We start from the raw sequence: 13,312 nt of genomic DNA on the forward strand, positions 1-13,312 counted from the left end.
CTATCCAGAGGAACTGGTTGGCCACTGAGTGAGGCAGGATGCTGGACTAGATGGACCGTTGGCCTGATCCAGCACGGCCTTGTGTTCTTATGTTCTTATTTATGTGCAGAACAAATTCTGTCTCATTAAGAATCTTTGATATTGGACTGAATTATAATGTTTGCACTCTGCTCTCTGCAAAAGAGGGATTGGCCCAAGGATAGTCAACGCCCCTCACGTCTGACTGTGGAGCTGGGTTCAAATCTATTTCTCCACACAACCTACCTGTCCATGGATGGGCGTCTGCAGAGTCTATGAAATACCTGTCAGGATCTCTCCCCACCCCTTTCCAGTCATATCACCATAGCACTTTTGGAACTACAGAAACAGTGGAAAAATTCATCCCAGTGACTCTTAGCTCTGGCTCTTATTGTTTTAATGATGCATTTTTGTTGGTTTTAATGGTTATTAAGATGTGTTTTTTTGTGATGAACATTTTTATTCGGCCTTGGTGGCCCTGATGAGTGCACAAAGGTGGGGTACAATTATTTTAATTAATTAATTAATTAAATTCTGGGATGAAACCTTGAAGCTTATCTGATTGGCATTTGTGTGGAGGTTGATTTTAGTTTTTGTATTAGGTATATCAATTGTGATTTTTTTATCATGTGGGGGCATTATAAAACATAATTATATAGCTCTTCTATTGTCTGCGTCTTGTGGAGGCTTTTGATTTGCATTTGTAATGGGGTTGACTATATCTCCATACAGGGTGAGCAGATTGGAAAAGCCACTGTGCTTTATGGACTATTTTAATAGGAATAAAGAAAGAATTGTTGAGGTTAGTTCTTGGATCTGAGGTTTTACTTCTCCTTATTTCCCCACTCTTTATTCCAACAGCCCAGGAGGGAGAAAATAAGAGCGATCCTCATAAACTGTTATTTGAGAGAGGTGGATGTCAAAAAGGGGAAGAGGACAGACGAGAAACTGGAGCAGGACAGAGGTTAGAGAACCAATCCTTTGCTTCTTGGGATGGTGACTTTCAAGATGTTCCAGTCCAAGAGGAAATAAATGAGGATCAGGACAAGAGGAAAGGAAGTGTTGATTTGGAAGGGTTTGGCCATAAACTAAGCCTGAATACAGGAGAGAAGCCACATACATACTCTGAACCTGGAAGGACCTTCAGTCAAAACACAACACTTAATTCTCATCAAAGAATCTGCACCACGGAGAAACCATATATTTGCTCTGAGTGTGGGAAAAGTTTCTGTCACCGCCCAAGTCTATTTAGACACCAAAGGATCCACAAAGGGGAGAAACCATATGTGTGCTTGGAGTGTGGGAAGAGCTTCAGCGAGATGATCAACCTAGCAAGGCATCAAACAGTCCACAAGAGGGATACATCACATAAAAGCGCTGATGGCAAGACTGATCAGCTTCATACATCAAGCCTTCAAGACCGCCAGAGGGTTGAGTTGGAGGAGAAACCATATAAGTGCCTGGAGTGTGGAAAGAGTTTCAAACAGAAGATAAACCTCATTTCCCATGAACGAATCCACACAGGGGAGAAACCTTATGAATGTCTGGAGTGTGGAAAGCGCTTCAGACAAACAACACACCTTATATCACATGCAAGGATTCACACGGGTGAGAAACCATACCAGTGCTTAGAATGTGGGAAGAGTTTCAGTCAGAGCACAACCCTTAGTTTGCATCAGAGTATTCACACAGGGGAGAAACCATATAAATGCTCAGAGTGTGGGAAACGCTTCCACCAGAGGACAAAACTAATTACACACCAAAGTGTTCACACAGGGGGAAAACCCTTTAAATGCCTGGAGTGTGGGAAAAACTTCAGTCAGAGTGCATATCTCATTAGACATCAAGGAATCCACACAGGGGAGAAGCCATACAGGTGCTTGGAACGTGGGAAAAGCTTCAGCCAGAGAGTAAAACTTGCTTCACATCAAAGAACCCACACAGGGGAGAAGCCTTTTAAATGCTTGGAATGTGGGAAAACCTTCATGCAGAGCACAGGTCTCATTAGACATCAAGGGATCCACACAGGGGAAAAGCCATTTAAATGTCTGGAATGTGGGAAAGGTTTCACTCAGAGTGCCGATCTGATTAGACATAAAAAAATTCACACAGGAGAGAAACCATTTAAATGCTTAGAGTGTGGGAAGAGCTTCTCGCAAAATAGATATCTTAATTCACATCAAAGAATCCATACAGGGGAGAAGCCATACAAATGCTTGGAGTGTGGGAAGAGCTTCTATCATAGCAGAGATCTTACTTCACATCATAGAATCCATACAGGGGAGAAACCATATAAATGCTCACTGTGTGGGAAAAGCTTCTCTCAAAGTAGAGTTCTTAGTTCACACCAAAGAATTCACAGTGGAGAGAAACCATTTAAATGCTTGGAGTGTGGGAAAAGCTTTTTTGCACAGGCGAAGCTAATTAATCACCAAAGAACCCATACAGGGGAAAAACCATATAAATGCTCAGAATGTGGGAAGAGCTTCAGTCAGAAGATAAACCTTACCTCACATGAAAGAATCCACACCGGGGAGAAACCATATAAATGCTTAGAGTGTGGGAAAAGTTTCTGTCACAGCTCAGGCCTTAAATCCCATCAAAGAATCCATACAGGGGAGAAACCATTTCAGTGCTCAGAATGTGGAAAAAGTTTCAGTCACAAGATAAATCTCACATCACATGAAAAAATCCACACAGGGGAGAAACCATATAAGTGCCTGGCATGTGGGAAGAGCTTCTGCCAGAGCTCAGGCCTTAAGGTACATCAAAATATTCACACCAGAGAGAAATTGTTTCCATGCTCAGGGTGTGGGAAGAGCTTTAGTGCTAAGGGGAATCTCAAATCACATCAAAGAATAAACTCCAGGTGTTGGAAGAAGGACCCTGTGAGTCATCACTTGATTTCTCCTCCTCTCAGTTCAGAAGTTGTCCCTGTTTCCCAGAACAACATCTGTTCACAGAATTCTGTGAACCAAGAATCCAGTCAAGCTGGAAGTTTACAGTTCTTTCCTGGGTTTTTAAATGAGGAATTTATAGTTGTTCAGACATGAAATGGTTGCTTGCAAATAACTAAAAACTGATGAAAAGGCACAGCAATTTCATGAACTTTGACTCTCAAAATCTCATACCCTGAAAATCTTCTTGGTCTCTAAGCTGCGACTGGACTCAAATCCAGCTGTTATACTGTGGACTAACACAGCTGGCCTCAAAACTATGACACCTTTAAAGTACCATTGTAAAAAAAGTTAATCTAATAAAACAATTTAACAATGGAAAGTATTGACAGAATTATTTAAACTAATAGATTAGCACAATTTCTTGCTTCATTTAACATTGATGTGAATTTCTGTTACCTTTTCTCAGCAGTTCTTATCAGATTCACCAAGATTTTTTCCTGTAGCTTGTGTTAATAGTAACTAAACTTGGTGTGGTGGCTTGTGTCAAAAAGGAATATTTTACTGTTACTGGATCCTTGTTTTCCAGGAATAAAACCACATGGTAAGGATTTGATCATTTGATTTCAGTGAAGACTTCCTTATTGCAAAATAGCATTTGGGGGCTTGCGTCCCTAAAACATTGACACCTTTTCTCCATGAGTAAAGATTTTGGTCTGCGTGTTTCTACTGTGTGGATGGCAAACCTCCCCTCTGGCATTGAAGCCTTTGGCACAATCATATTTTCTGTCCAGCAGCTGATATTTCAGAACACAAACACGAGAACTTATGGACTCAAATTGCTGAGCAGTGGGGTTAGAACAGATAAAAGGAAATACTTCTTCACCCAAAGAGTGATTAACACTAAATGTTTTATGCTACATTATGTTTTATATATTTGGCTGTATATGGTTTTAAATGTATATTCCTTTTTATAGTAATCCTTTTAAGGTATTTTATGCCAATAAAGGTTAACCAAACCGAACTGATTAACGCATGGAATTCACTGCCACAGGAAGTGGCAGCAACTACAAGCATGAATGGCCTCAAGAGGGAATTAGATAAACATATGGAGCAGAGGTCCATCAGTGGCTATTAGCCACAAGGTATAGATAGGAACTCTCAGGCTGGGGCAAGTGATGCTCTGTATTCTTGGGGCTGGGGGAGGGGGGGACAGTGGGAGGGCTTCTAGTGTCCTGGCCCCACTGGTGGGCCTCCTGATGGCACCTGGTATTTTTGGCCACTGTTTGACTGTGTCAGACTGGATAGGCCCTTGGCCTGATCCAACACTGGCTTCTCTTATGTTCTAATGTTAAATGGAATATTGTTCTGTCTCAAAGTTCAAGCAACATGCTATTCCATCTGCTGTTGATGCCAACTTCCAAAACTTCTTCTTGCTCTGCATACGAGCTGTTTGTGTTTTCAGAAATTAAATTACAAATAATCTTCCCTGCTGCATCCCCTACTTTAGCTGTCATCTGGAGGCCTACAACAAAGTACCAACAAGGACTGCAAGAAAGTCGTCTTGTAAATGTGTGCCTCGGCTAAGATCGAGAAAGGTTATGCACATGAACTCTGGGAAAGCCCACCTTGATAATTGCAGAGGACCTTTTAGGCACCTACAAAAAAACCCACAAACATTTATTTTGACACAAGATTTCCTGGGAAGTCTTTGAGGCAAAGGCTCTTGCCTGGGTGCCATATTTTATGAGATATTCTTTGGAAAGTGATAGTGGAAATATCTCCAAGAATGCAGACTTCAAGCATAATTTTTAAAAGACGTAAGTAGGGAGCTGTGGTGGCTCAAGTGGTTAAGACGCTGAACTGCAGGCTGTGGAAGGTCGGTAGTTCAGCAGTTCGAGACCCGAGTGTGCCGCATGTCGTAGTGAGCTTCCTTCTCTAGTTCCAGCTCCTGCCAACCTAGCAGTTTGAAAGCAAGAAATTGCAAGTAGATAAATAGGTACCACTTCAGTGGGAAGGTCACAGCGTTCCTTGGTGTTTAGTCATGCTGGCCACATGACCACGGAAATGTCTTCATCTTTGAAACGGAGATGAGCACCACAACCCTAGAGTCAAATTCGACTGGCTTTCAAGCAAGGGAACCTTTTTAGGGTGAAAATATTGGAGACATATTTCTGGAATGTACATAACATGGCTAGTGGAACTGATTTATGTCTTGGTAGGATATGGGGGGCTGAAAAGAAGGGTGTTACATGCAGCTAATATCTCAGCTATTTTACTGGAAAAAGCAGAATATCTTTACAGGAAAGCTGTATGGTCCTGTGCACTTTGGCTGCTTGAATGAAACCAACCTTGGGCTGAAGGTTGGATTCCTGAGTTTTGCTTTGTGCAATAATGGACTGTGTTGTCTTCAAATGTTGCGATGCAAGTCTTTTAGGCACATGGTAGGTTCATGGCAGTGATTAAAAGTGGGAAGTGCATGCCGCACTCTGCGGTTTTCGTTTTCAGCCTTGAGCTGGTCCAGATTTGATTGTTCTTTGAAATGTAATGAAATGAAATGAACCCCTCCCCCTCGTGGGGTGGAGCGGTGTTAGCCGGCGAACGGAAGTCCAGCTCGCATGATGGAAAGCCTAGAGAGATCTCCTCGGCGTGAAGAAAAGCCTGTAATGGGCCGTCCGGCCAGGCGATGGCAGTGTGGCGCTACAACTCGAAGAAGTCTGGAGGAAAGCTGACGCCATCAAACTCGGCCGAGGAAAAATGCCGTTCCGGATCACGTCTCATCTGCATCTGAATGAAACCCTCTTCGGCTGTGAATGTGTGCAATTTAAGATGTATATATGTTGTCCTCCCTCACCCCACAAAGCATTGTTAGTCCCTCGTGAAAAATGAGTGACTGTAAATCGCTCAGAGCCAGCAAGCTCTGCAGGATTGAGCGATGAATAAATTGAATTATTATTATTATTATTATTATTATTATTATTATTATTATTATTATTATTGTAAAGAGAAGAGCAGCAGAGAGGAGCCGTGTTCCTCAGTTGGTTCCCTCCCCTGTTGTGCAGCCTCAGTGTTTTTGTACAAATGCTTGGAAAAATCAGAACACTCGATTTGAGTCCAGTAGCACCTTAGAGATGAACAAGATTTTGGGGGGATGATATTTTGATAGTCATCCGGGATCAGACGAAGGGGGCGTTGACGCTGGGAAGCTCGTACTCCAGAAATCTTGCTGCTCTCTAAGTTGCTTCTGTACTCTAGCTGCTCCATTGAAGACTGACATGGTTACCCTGTGAAACGACCTTGGAAGATCAGAGTACAGCTTTCCTTTTGATTCTTCTCAAAAAAAAATGGCAAGGTCATCCAGAGGCCAAATCTCCCCACATCTGTGGGCTGGAAAAGGATCTTCTGCCTGGCATCCCAAGAGGAAAAATGGTCTTGTGAACCCAGATTTGGAAAGGATGAGTCACTTTTGGTGTAGTGGTTAAGAGCGCGGACTCTAATCTGGGAGAACCGGGTTTGATTCCCCACTCCACATGCAGCCAGCTGGGTGACCTTGGGTCAGTCACAAGTTCTTTCAGAGCTTTTCTCTCAAGGGCAGTTCTCGGGAGAGCTCTCTCAGCCCCACCTACCTCACAGGGTGTCTCTTGTGGGGAGGAGAAGGGAAAGGAGATTGTAAGCCGCTCTGAGACTCCTTCAGGTAGTGAAGGGCGGGGTATAAATCCAATCTCTTGTCATCTTCTACTTTTGGCATTTCTAGGATTTCCCTAAAGCTGGTAGGGGACAGATGCCAGTCATTATAGCCAGGCTCCTGTACCTTTCCTAGGAACTGGGGTGGGTGGGTGGAATCCTTGTTGCTGTTCTTCCTGACCGAGGGAAAAGGTGGGTTCCAGACAGCCAAGGCCCAGCCATTCTTTAATATAAAGACCCATATAGATATTTCTCCCCAACATTCCCTTCATTATAGTTTTTAAAAATATTTTATATAGAATACAATGGTCCGTACTTCAAGCATTTTTTTATTTCAGATTTCATAACTATTATATTTTGCAACTAGCCAGTTTGGTGTAGTGGTTAAGAGCGCGGACTCTAATCTGGGAGAACCGGGTTTGATTCCCCGCTCCTCCACTTGCACCTGCTGATGTGACCTTGGGTCAGTCACAAGCTCTAGCACAGCTGTCCTCGAAAAAAGAGCAGATTCCATCAGAGCTCTCTCAGCCCCACCCACCTCCCAGGGTGTCTGTTGTGTGGAGGGGAAGGGAAAGGAGTTTGGAAGCCGCTCTGAGACTCCAAGTGAAGGGCGGGGTATAAATCCCATCTCTTCTCTCTTCTTCTTCTTCTATATTATTAAATTCATTGTTAATTCATATTCTGTTATATATCTCATCATTTCTACATAAAGACACGGGCATTGGGCAGTGTTCCCTCTAAGCTGAGTTAGTGTGACCTAGCTCACAGTATTTTTAGCCTCCGGCTCACACGTTTTTGTCTTCGCTCAGGAAGGAGGGCTCCAGAGCAAACTGATTTGTGCAGCAGCCAAATCGCTCGCTCACAACTTTCATGCCAGCAGCTCGCAAAGTAGAATTTTGGCTCACAAGACCCCACAACTTAGACTGCAGTGGTGGCAAACCTATGGCACAGGTGCCAGAGGTGGCACTCAGAGCCCTCTCTGTGGGCACGCGTGCCATCGCCCCAGCCAGGGCCAGACTGTCATTAAAGTGTGGAATTCTCTGCCAAATAATTTAAAGTAAATGAAAACATTTGGGATTGCTTTCTTTACTTTGTTTGGATCATCTTAAGTTAATGTATGAGTTGTTTTTTTCTAAACTAAAACCTCAGTATTCGGGTTAAATTGCCGTGTTGGCACTCTGCGATAAATAAGTGGGTTTTGGGTCGCCGTTTGGACACTCGGTCTCTAAAAGGTTCCCCATCACTGGCTTAGAGGGAGCATTGGCAATGGCAACGTCTGCCACCCGATCTCTTCTTCGGAGCTGTTTCTCTAATGTGTCTTGATGACAGGCACTTCCTTTCCAGCTCCGATTCACAGGGAAGGGTTAAGAAACGCCGCGAGTCTGCTTTCCTAGACAGACCAAAGGAAAGAGGATTTAGTGAATGGGGACGGCGGCGACGACCCGCTTCCTGTCCCGCCTCCCTCTGCGGGGAAGAGGCCTTTGTGGCTCGCTTGTGTGTAACCCGTTATTTGCACGGCAACATTTCATTTCTATTTAAAAAAATTAGAACTCAGGGCCCGGGGAGCAAAAGGTCACAGAGCGGGGGGCAGCTGGTGAAGTCGCTCCCAGATCACCGACTGCAGGAGGAGCCTCGCTCGCCCCCTGGGCCAGTCTGGCCTGCAAAGGAGAGAGGAGACCCCAGGGCTGAAGGGGGGGGGGGGGGGGGGCACGGCTGATTTCTTTGCAGGTAAGTGTGGTGGAAGGACCTGCGGTGGCTCAAGTGGTTAAGACGCTGAACTGCAGGCTGTGGAAAGTCAGTAGTTCAGCAGTTCGAGACCCGAGTGTGCCGCATGACGGAGTGAGCTCCCGTCTCTAGTTCCAGCTCCTGCCAACCTAGCAATTCGAAAGCAAGACATTGCAAGTAGATAAATAGGGACCACTTCGGTGGGAAGGGAACAGCGTTCCGTGCGCCTTGCTGTTTAGTCATGCCGGCCACATGACCACGGAAACGTCTCCGGACAGCGCTGGCTCTTTGGCTTGGAAACGGAGATGAGCACCGCAACCCTAGAGTCAGACTCGACTGGCTTTCGAGCAAGGGAACCTTTACTTTAAGTGTGGTGGGCCCAACATGGGGTCGCAGGGGGTTGGGGGATAGAGTTGCCAGCTCCAGGTCTGGAAACTCCAGGACATTTGGGGATGGAGAACAAGAACCTCAGTGGGGTATAATGCCATAGAGTCCACCAGTGTTCCCTCTAAGCTGAGTGAGTGTGAGCTAGCTCACAGTGTTTTAGCCTGCAGCTCACACATTTCTGTCTTAGCTCAGGAAGGGATGGCTCCAGAGCAAACTAAGTTATGCAGCAGCCAAATCGCTCACTCACAACTTTAATGCTAGTAGCTCACAAAGTAGAGTCTTTGCTCACAAGGCTCTGCAGCTTAGAGGGAGCTCTGGAGTCCACCCTCCGAAGCATTCACTTTTCTCCAGGGGAACCGAGCCTCTGTAGTCTGGAGATGAGCCGTAATTCTGGGGGATCCCCAGGTCCCCCCTGGAGGTTGGCATCGCTAGCAACAGCCAGGGAGAAAATCTCCCCTTTAGGAGTTGTTATAATCTAAGAGGTTTGTTAGAGTTGCCAGGTCCCCCCAGCCAACCAGCAGGGGATGGGGGGGGGGGGGCAGGGTTGCCAGATCCAGGCTGGGGAAAAGGCATCTTCAAGACCAACAAAGTTTTATTCAAGCTATAAACTTTTGTGTGCACGCCCACTTCTTCAGATACAAATTGTATCTGGAAAAGCGTGCATGCGCACGAAAGCTTATTAGTACCTTGAATAAAACATTTCATTGTATCTGAAGAAGTGTGTGTTGTGCACATGAAGGCTTATACCTTGAATAAAACTTTAGTGCTTGGTGCTTGGGGGGGGGGCAGCAGTGGGAGGGCTTCTAGTGTCCTGGCCCCACTGCTGGATCTCCTGATGGCACTGGTACTTTTGGCCACTGTGTGACAGAGTGTTGGACTGGATGGGCCACTGGCCTGATCCAGCATTGGCTTCTCTTATGTTCTTATGTTCTTTATGACTCAGACTTTGGTTTCCCTCCCCTGTATTTTTGAAGCACTTTCACATTTGTTTGCCCTAATGGGGCTGTCATGCATTGATTTGAAACCCCCTATTAGAAAGGGTTACACTTGCGCGCAAAGGATCCGCCCCTTCTGGCATCTGGCGAGTCCCCATTGTATCTGAGTGAAGGGATGGTGCAAAAGGCAAACGGGGATTGGGGGTCTAGCCAGTAGATGGAAAGCTTGGGGATAGGGAATAGAGGTCCCGTCCCCCCACCCCCAGGCCCTGCACCAAAGCCGGAGTCCTGTGCAGTTGACCCACCTGGGGTTCCTAGATGAGTCTCCCCTCCCTGACATGAAGAGACCCTTTTCTGCTCCCCTGTACAGAGACCCGTTACAACAGCACAGTCACAGCTGACTTATAGCAACCCTGTAGTATTTTCAAGGCAAGAGATGTTCAGAGGTGGTTTGCCATTGTGAGCGAGTAATTTGGCTGCTGCATTATTTTGCTCTGAAGCCATCCTTCCTGAACTGAGACAAAAGTGTGTGAGCCAGAGGCTAAAAAACTGTGAGCTAGCTTACACTCAGCTTAGAGGGAACACTGGTCCTGGCTATACGACATACAATGCCATACAATCATAATTATTATTAATTATTACCTGAATGTAGTAAGTTGCATATGGAACGACGTGTGTTTGTCTTTGCAGAACTTGGCAGAAGAACAAATCAGTCCTTCGGTCTTGTTAGGGATCCCTCAGAGCAAAGTTAAAAAATGGAACAGAGGGACTCATCCGGCTCTGAATCGTGGAAAAGTCATCTTGCCTTTCATGTTGGGAGAAGAGGGCAACTTGGGGAAAGAAGCACGCAGAAGATCTCTCAGGGTGAAGAAGCCACCAATCTGGATGTACAGCAGTGGTGTTTCAGGCAGGTTGGCTACCAGGAGGCGGAGGGGCCCCGGGAGATCTGCAGCCGACTCCACCGTCTTTGCCGCCAGTGGCTGAAGCCGGAGAGGCGCAGCAAGAGGGAGATGCTGGACCTGGTGGTCCTGGAGCAGTTCCTGGCCGTCCTGCCCCCGGAGATGGAGAGCTGGGTGAGGGAGTGCGGGCCGGAGACCAGTTCCCAGGCGGTGGCCCTGGCAGAAGGCTTCCTCCTCAGCCAGGCGGAGGACAGGAACCAGGACCAGCAGGTGAGAGGGATTCACCATGGCAATGCCAGGAGGTGGAGGAAGGGAGCAAAGATATGCCAACTATCTTCATTCATGGTGCAGATTGTTCTCAAAATCTTCCAAGTATGAGATGTCTTAACCTCCCACCCCAGAGCCTTTGCCTGCCCCGTTCCGTTTTTAATTCCTCTCTCCTTTTCTTCCTCCTTCTGTTTCAGGCACGGCGGTCATCCGGAAAGGCCAGTGGTTTCCTAGGGGCAGAGAAGGACCTGGTGGTTGCCAGACGGAAGCTGCTGAAGAAGGGGATCAAACAGGAGGGGGATTCAGGAGAGTCATCATTGGGTAAGGATTGATGGGGGGAAATTTCAGCTTGGTCCCCGCCTTTTATGTATACCTGAAATCCATTCATTATGCCAGATTGCAGCTGAGAGTCAAAAGACACATTATTTCTTTCTCCCTCCTTGTTTACTTTAGGCATCCTTTTGCAAAGACAGCCACTGGGGTTTGCTTTTTCAAGGTTTACAAAAGTATGCGTGAGATAGAGAAGGTCGAGAAATAAGTACTTTCCTCCCTTTCTCACAGTACAAGAACTCGTGGGCACTCCATGAGATTAATGAGCAGTAGGCTTCGAACAGAACAAAGGAAGTCCTTCACCCAAAGAGTCATTAACACATGGAACTCACTGCTGCAGGAAGTTGGGGTGGCTACAAACATAGGCAGCTTCCAGAGGGGAATGGATAAACATTCAGAGCAGAGGTCCATCTCTGGCTATTAGCCACAAGGTGTAGATGGAACACTCTGGGGCAGTGATACTTTGTGTTCTTGGTGCTTGGGGGGGGGGCACAGTGGGAGGGCTTCTGGAGTTCTGGCCCTGCCAGTGGACCTCCTGATGGCACCTGGGTTTTGGCCACTGTGTGACACAGAGTGTTGGACTGGATGGTCCATTGGCCTGGTCCAACATGGCTTCTCTTATGTCCTTATGTCTGGGGCATTGATACTGTGTGTTCTTGGTGCTTGGGGGGCAACAGTGGAAGGGCTTCTGGAGTTCTGGCCCTGCCAGTGGACCTCCTGATGGCACCTGGGTTTTGGCCACTGTGTGACACAGAGTGTTGGACTGGATGGTCTTACTCACCTGATCCAATATGGCTTCTCTTTTGTACTTGTGTTCTTAAGGAGGAGAACAGGGGTTTAACCCTTTCTTCCCTTGGCAATTTCTCCATGAATAAAAGCTGCCCCTGTACTTGCATTGCTTTTACTCCTGCTGGGGAGAACTTACTGGTACCCATGCATTTTTCCCCCCGCAGGGGTGGCAATTGACAGCTCAGGGGGGCATATTTTTGTGAGACAATGGGAGGAGAGGAAAAGGTTACCCCCCCCAGATGTAGTTCTCCTCCTTGAAAAACTCATCTCCGCAGCTGCATTTGTTAAAAAGCAACATGGAGAAAACGTAATGCATAGTGTGGCCATTCGTCTCCAGGCATCCACCCTTTCCCTAAGTTTCTCATCCCCAATCCTGTTCCTGCCCCCCCCTCCCCCAGGCTGGGGGACAAAACTGAATTTGGGATCAGTGAATTCTCTGTATTTGATAAGACACAAGCCCTGACCTGGATAGCCCAGGCTAGCCCGATATCATCAGATCTCGGGAGCTAAGTTGGATTGGCCTTGGCTAGTATTTGGAAGGGTGCCTGCCAAGGAATACCAGGGTCGTGACGCAGAGGCAGGCAATGGCAAACCACCTCTGAAACGTTTCTTGCCTTGAAAACAAATCTAGCTCGCCATCTAGGGGTGCATAATGCTAAAAGAGCTAGAACGTCTGACTGCCAGACAGTCTTACGATCTCCTGGCTATTTTACACTCCATGCCATATTATTGTTGTTGTTGTTGTTCTTATTGTTATAAAAGTCTCAATCTTTTGCCATTGAACTGCCTACCTCTTGCAAAGCTTACCTTTAGTTGCAGAGCATTCACACGTCATCAAGTAAAATCAGCACTGATTCAGACTTTTTTTGGGGGAAATAAGACTAATTGTGCCATCCTAAGCAGAGCTGCGCCCTTGTAAGACACCTGATAGGCTTAGAAAGATGTAACTGCTGAAAATGGCACTGTTAGTCTGGGGGAGTGGGGGTGGAAACCGCCGTCTTAGTCACAGCTGACCTGTAGGGTTCTCTAGGCAAGAGATGAACAGAAGCACCACCTCCTTTATGGAGATGGTGGCAGAGGTGGCTTGCCATTTCCTGCCTCTCTCTAGCAACCCTGGACTTCCTTGGTCATCTCCCATCCAAGTACTAACCAAGGCTGACCCTGCGTAGCTTCCAAGATCTGCAAAGATTGGGCTAGATTAGGCCATCCAGGTTGGGGCACTGTTAATTCTCCAGTTGTAAATTCTAAACTCTGAGTAAGGTAAAGGTAAAGGTTCCCTTGCTCGAAAGCCAGTCGAGTCCGACTCTAGGGTTGCGGTGCTCATCTCCGTTTCAAAGCCGAAGAGCCAGCGCTGTCCGAAGATGTTTCCGTGGTCATGTGG

General features: G+C 46.5%; 1 protein-coding gene across 1 annotated transcript in view; it reads left to right on the forward strand.

The window, feature by feature from the left end:
• Window positions 1–13,312, forward strand: part of LOC107123423 (zinc finger protein 721-like) — a 112,666-nt gene that overhangs the window by 73,122 nt on the left and 26,232 nt on the right. Inside the window, exons 9-10 of the mRNA XM_015426670.1 lie at window positions 1,271–1,364; window positions 1,446–2,780. Coding sequence (XP_015282156.1) covers window positions 1,271–1,364; window positions 1,446–2,780 — 1,429 coding nt within the window. The remainder of the gene's footprint in view (window positions 1–1,270; window positions 1,365–1,445; window positions 2,781–13,312) is intronic.

The sequence above is a fragment of the Gekko japonicus genome, unplaced genomic scaffold, assembly GCF_001447785.1.
Source record: "Gekko japonicus isolate JY-2015 unplaced genomic scaffold, Gekko_japonicus_V1.1 scaffold2302, whole genome shotgun sequence".
Lineage (NCBI taxonomy): Eukaryota > Metazoa > Chordata > Lepidosauria > Squamata > Gekkonidae > Gekko > Gekko japonicus.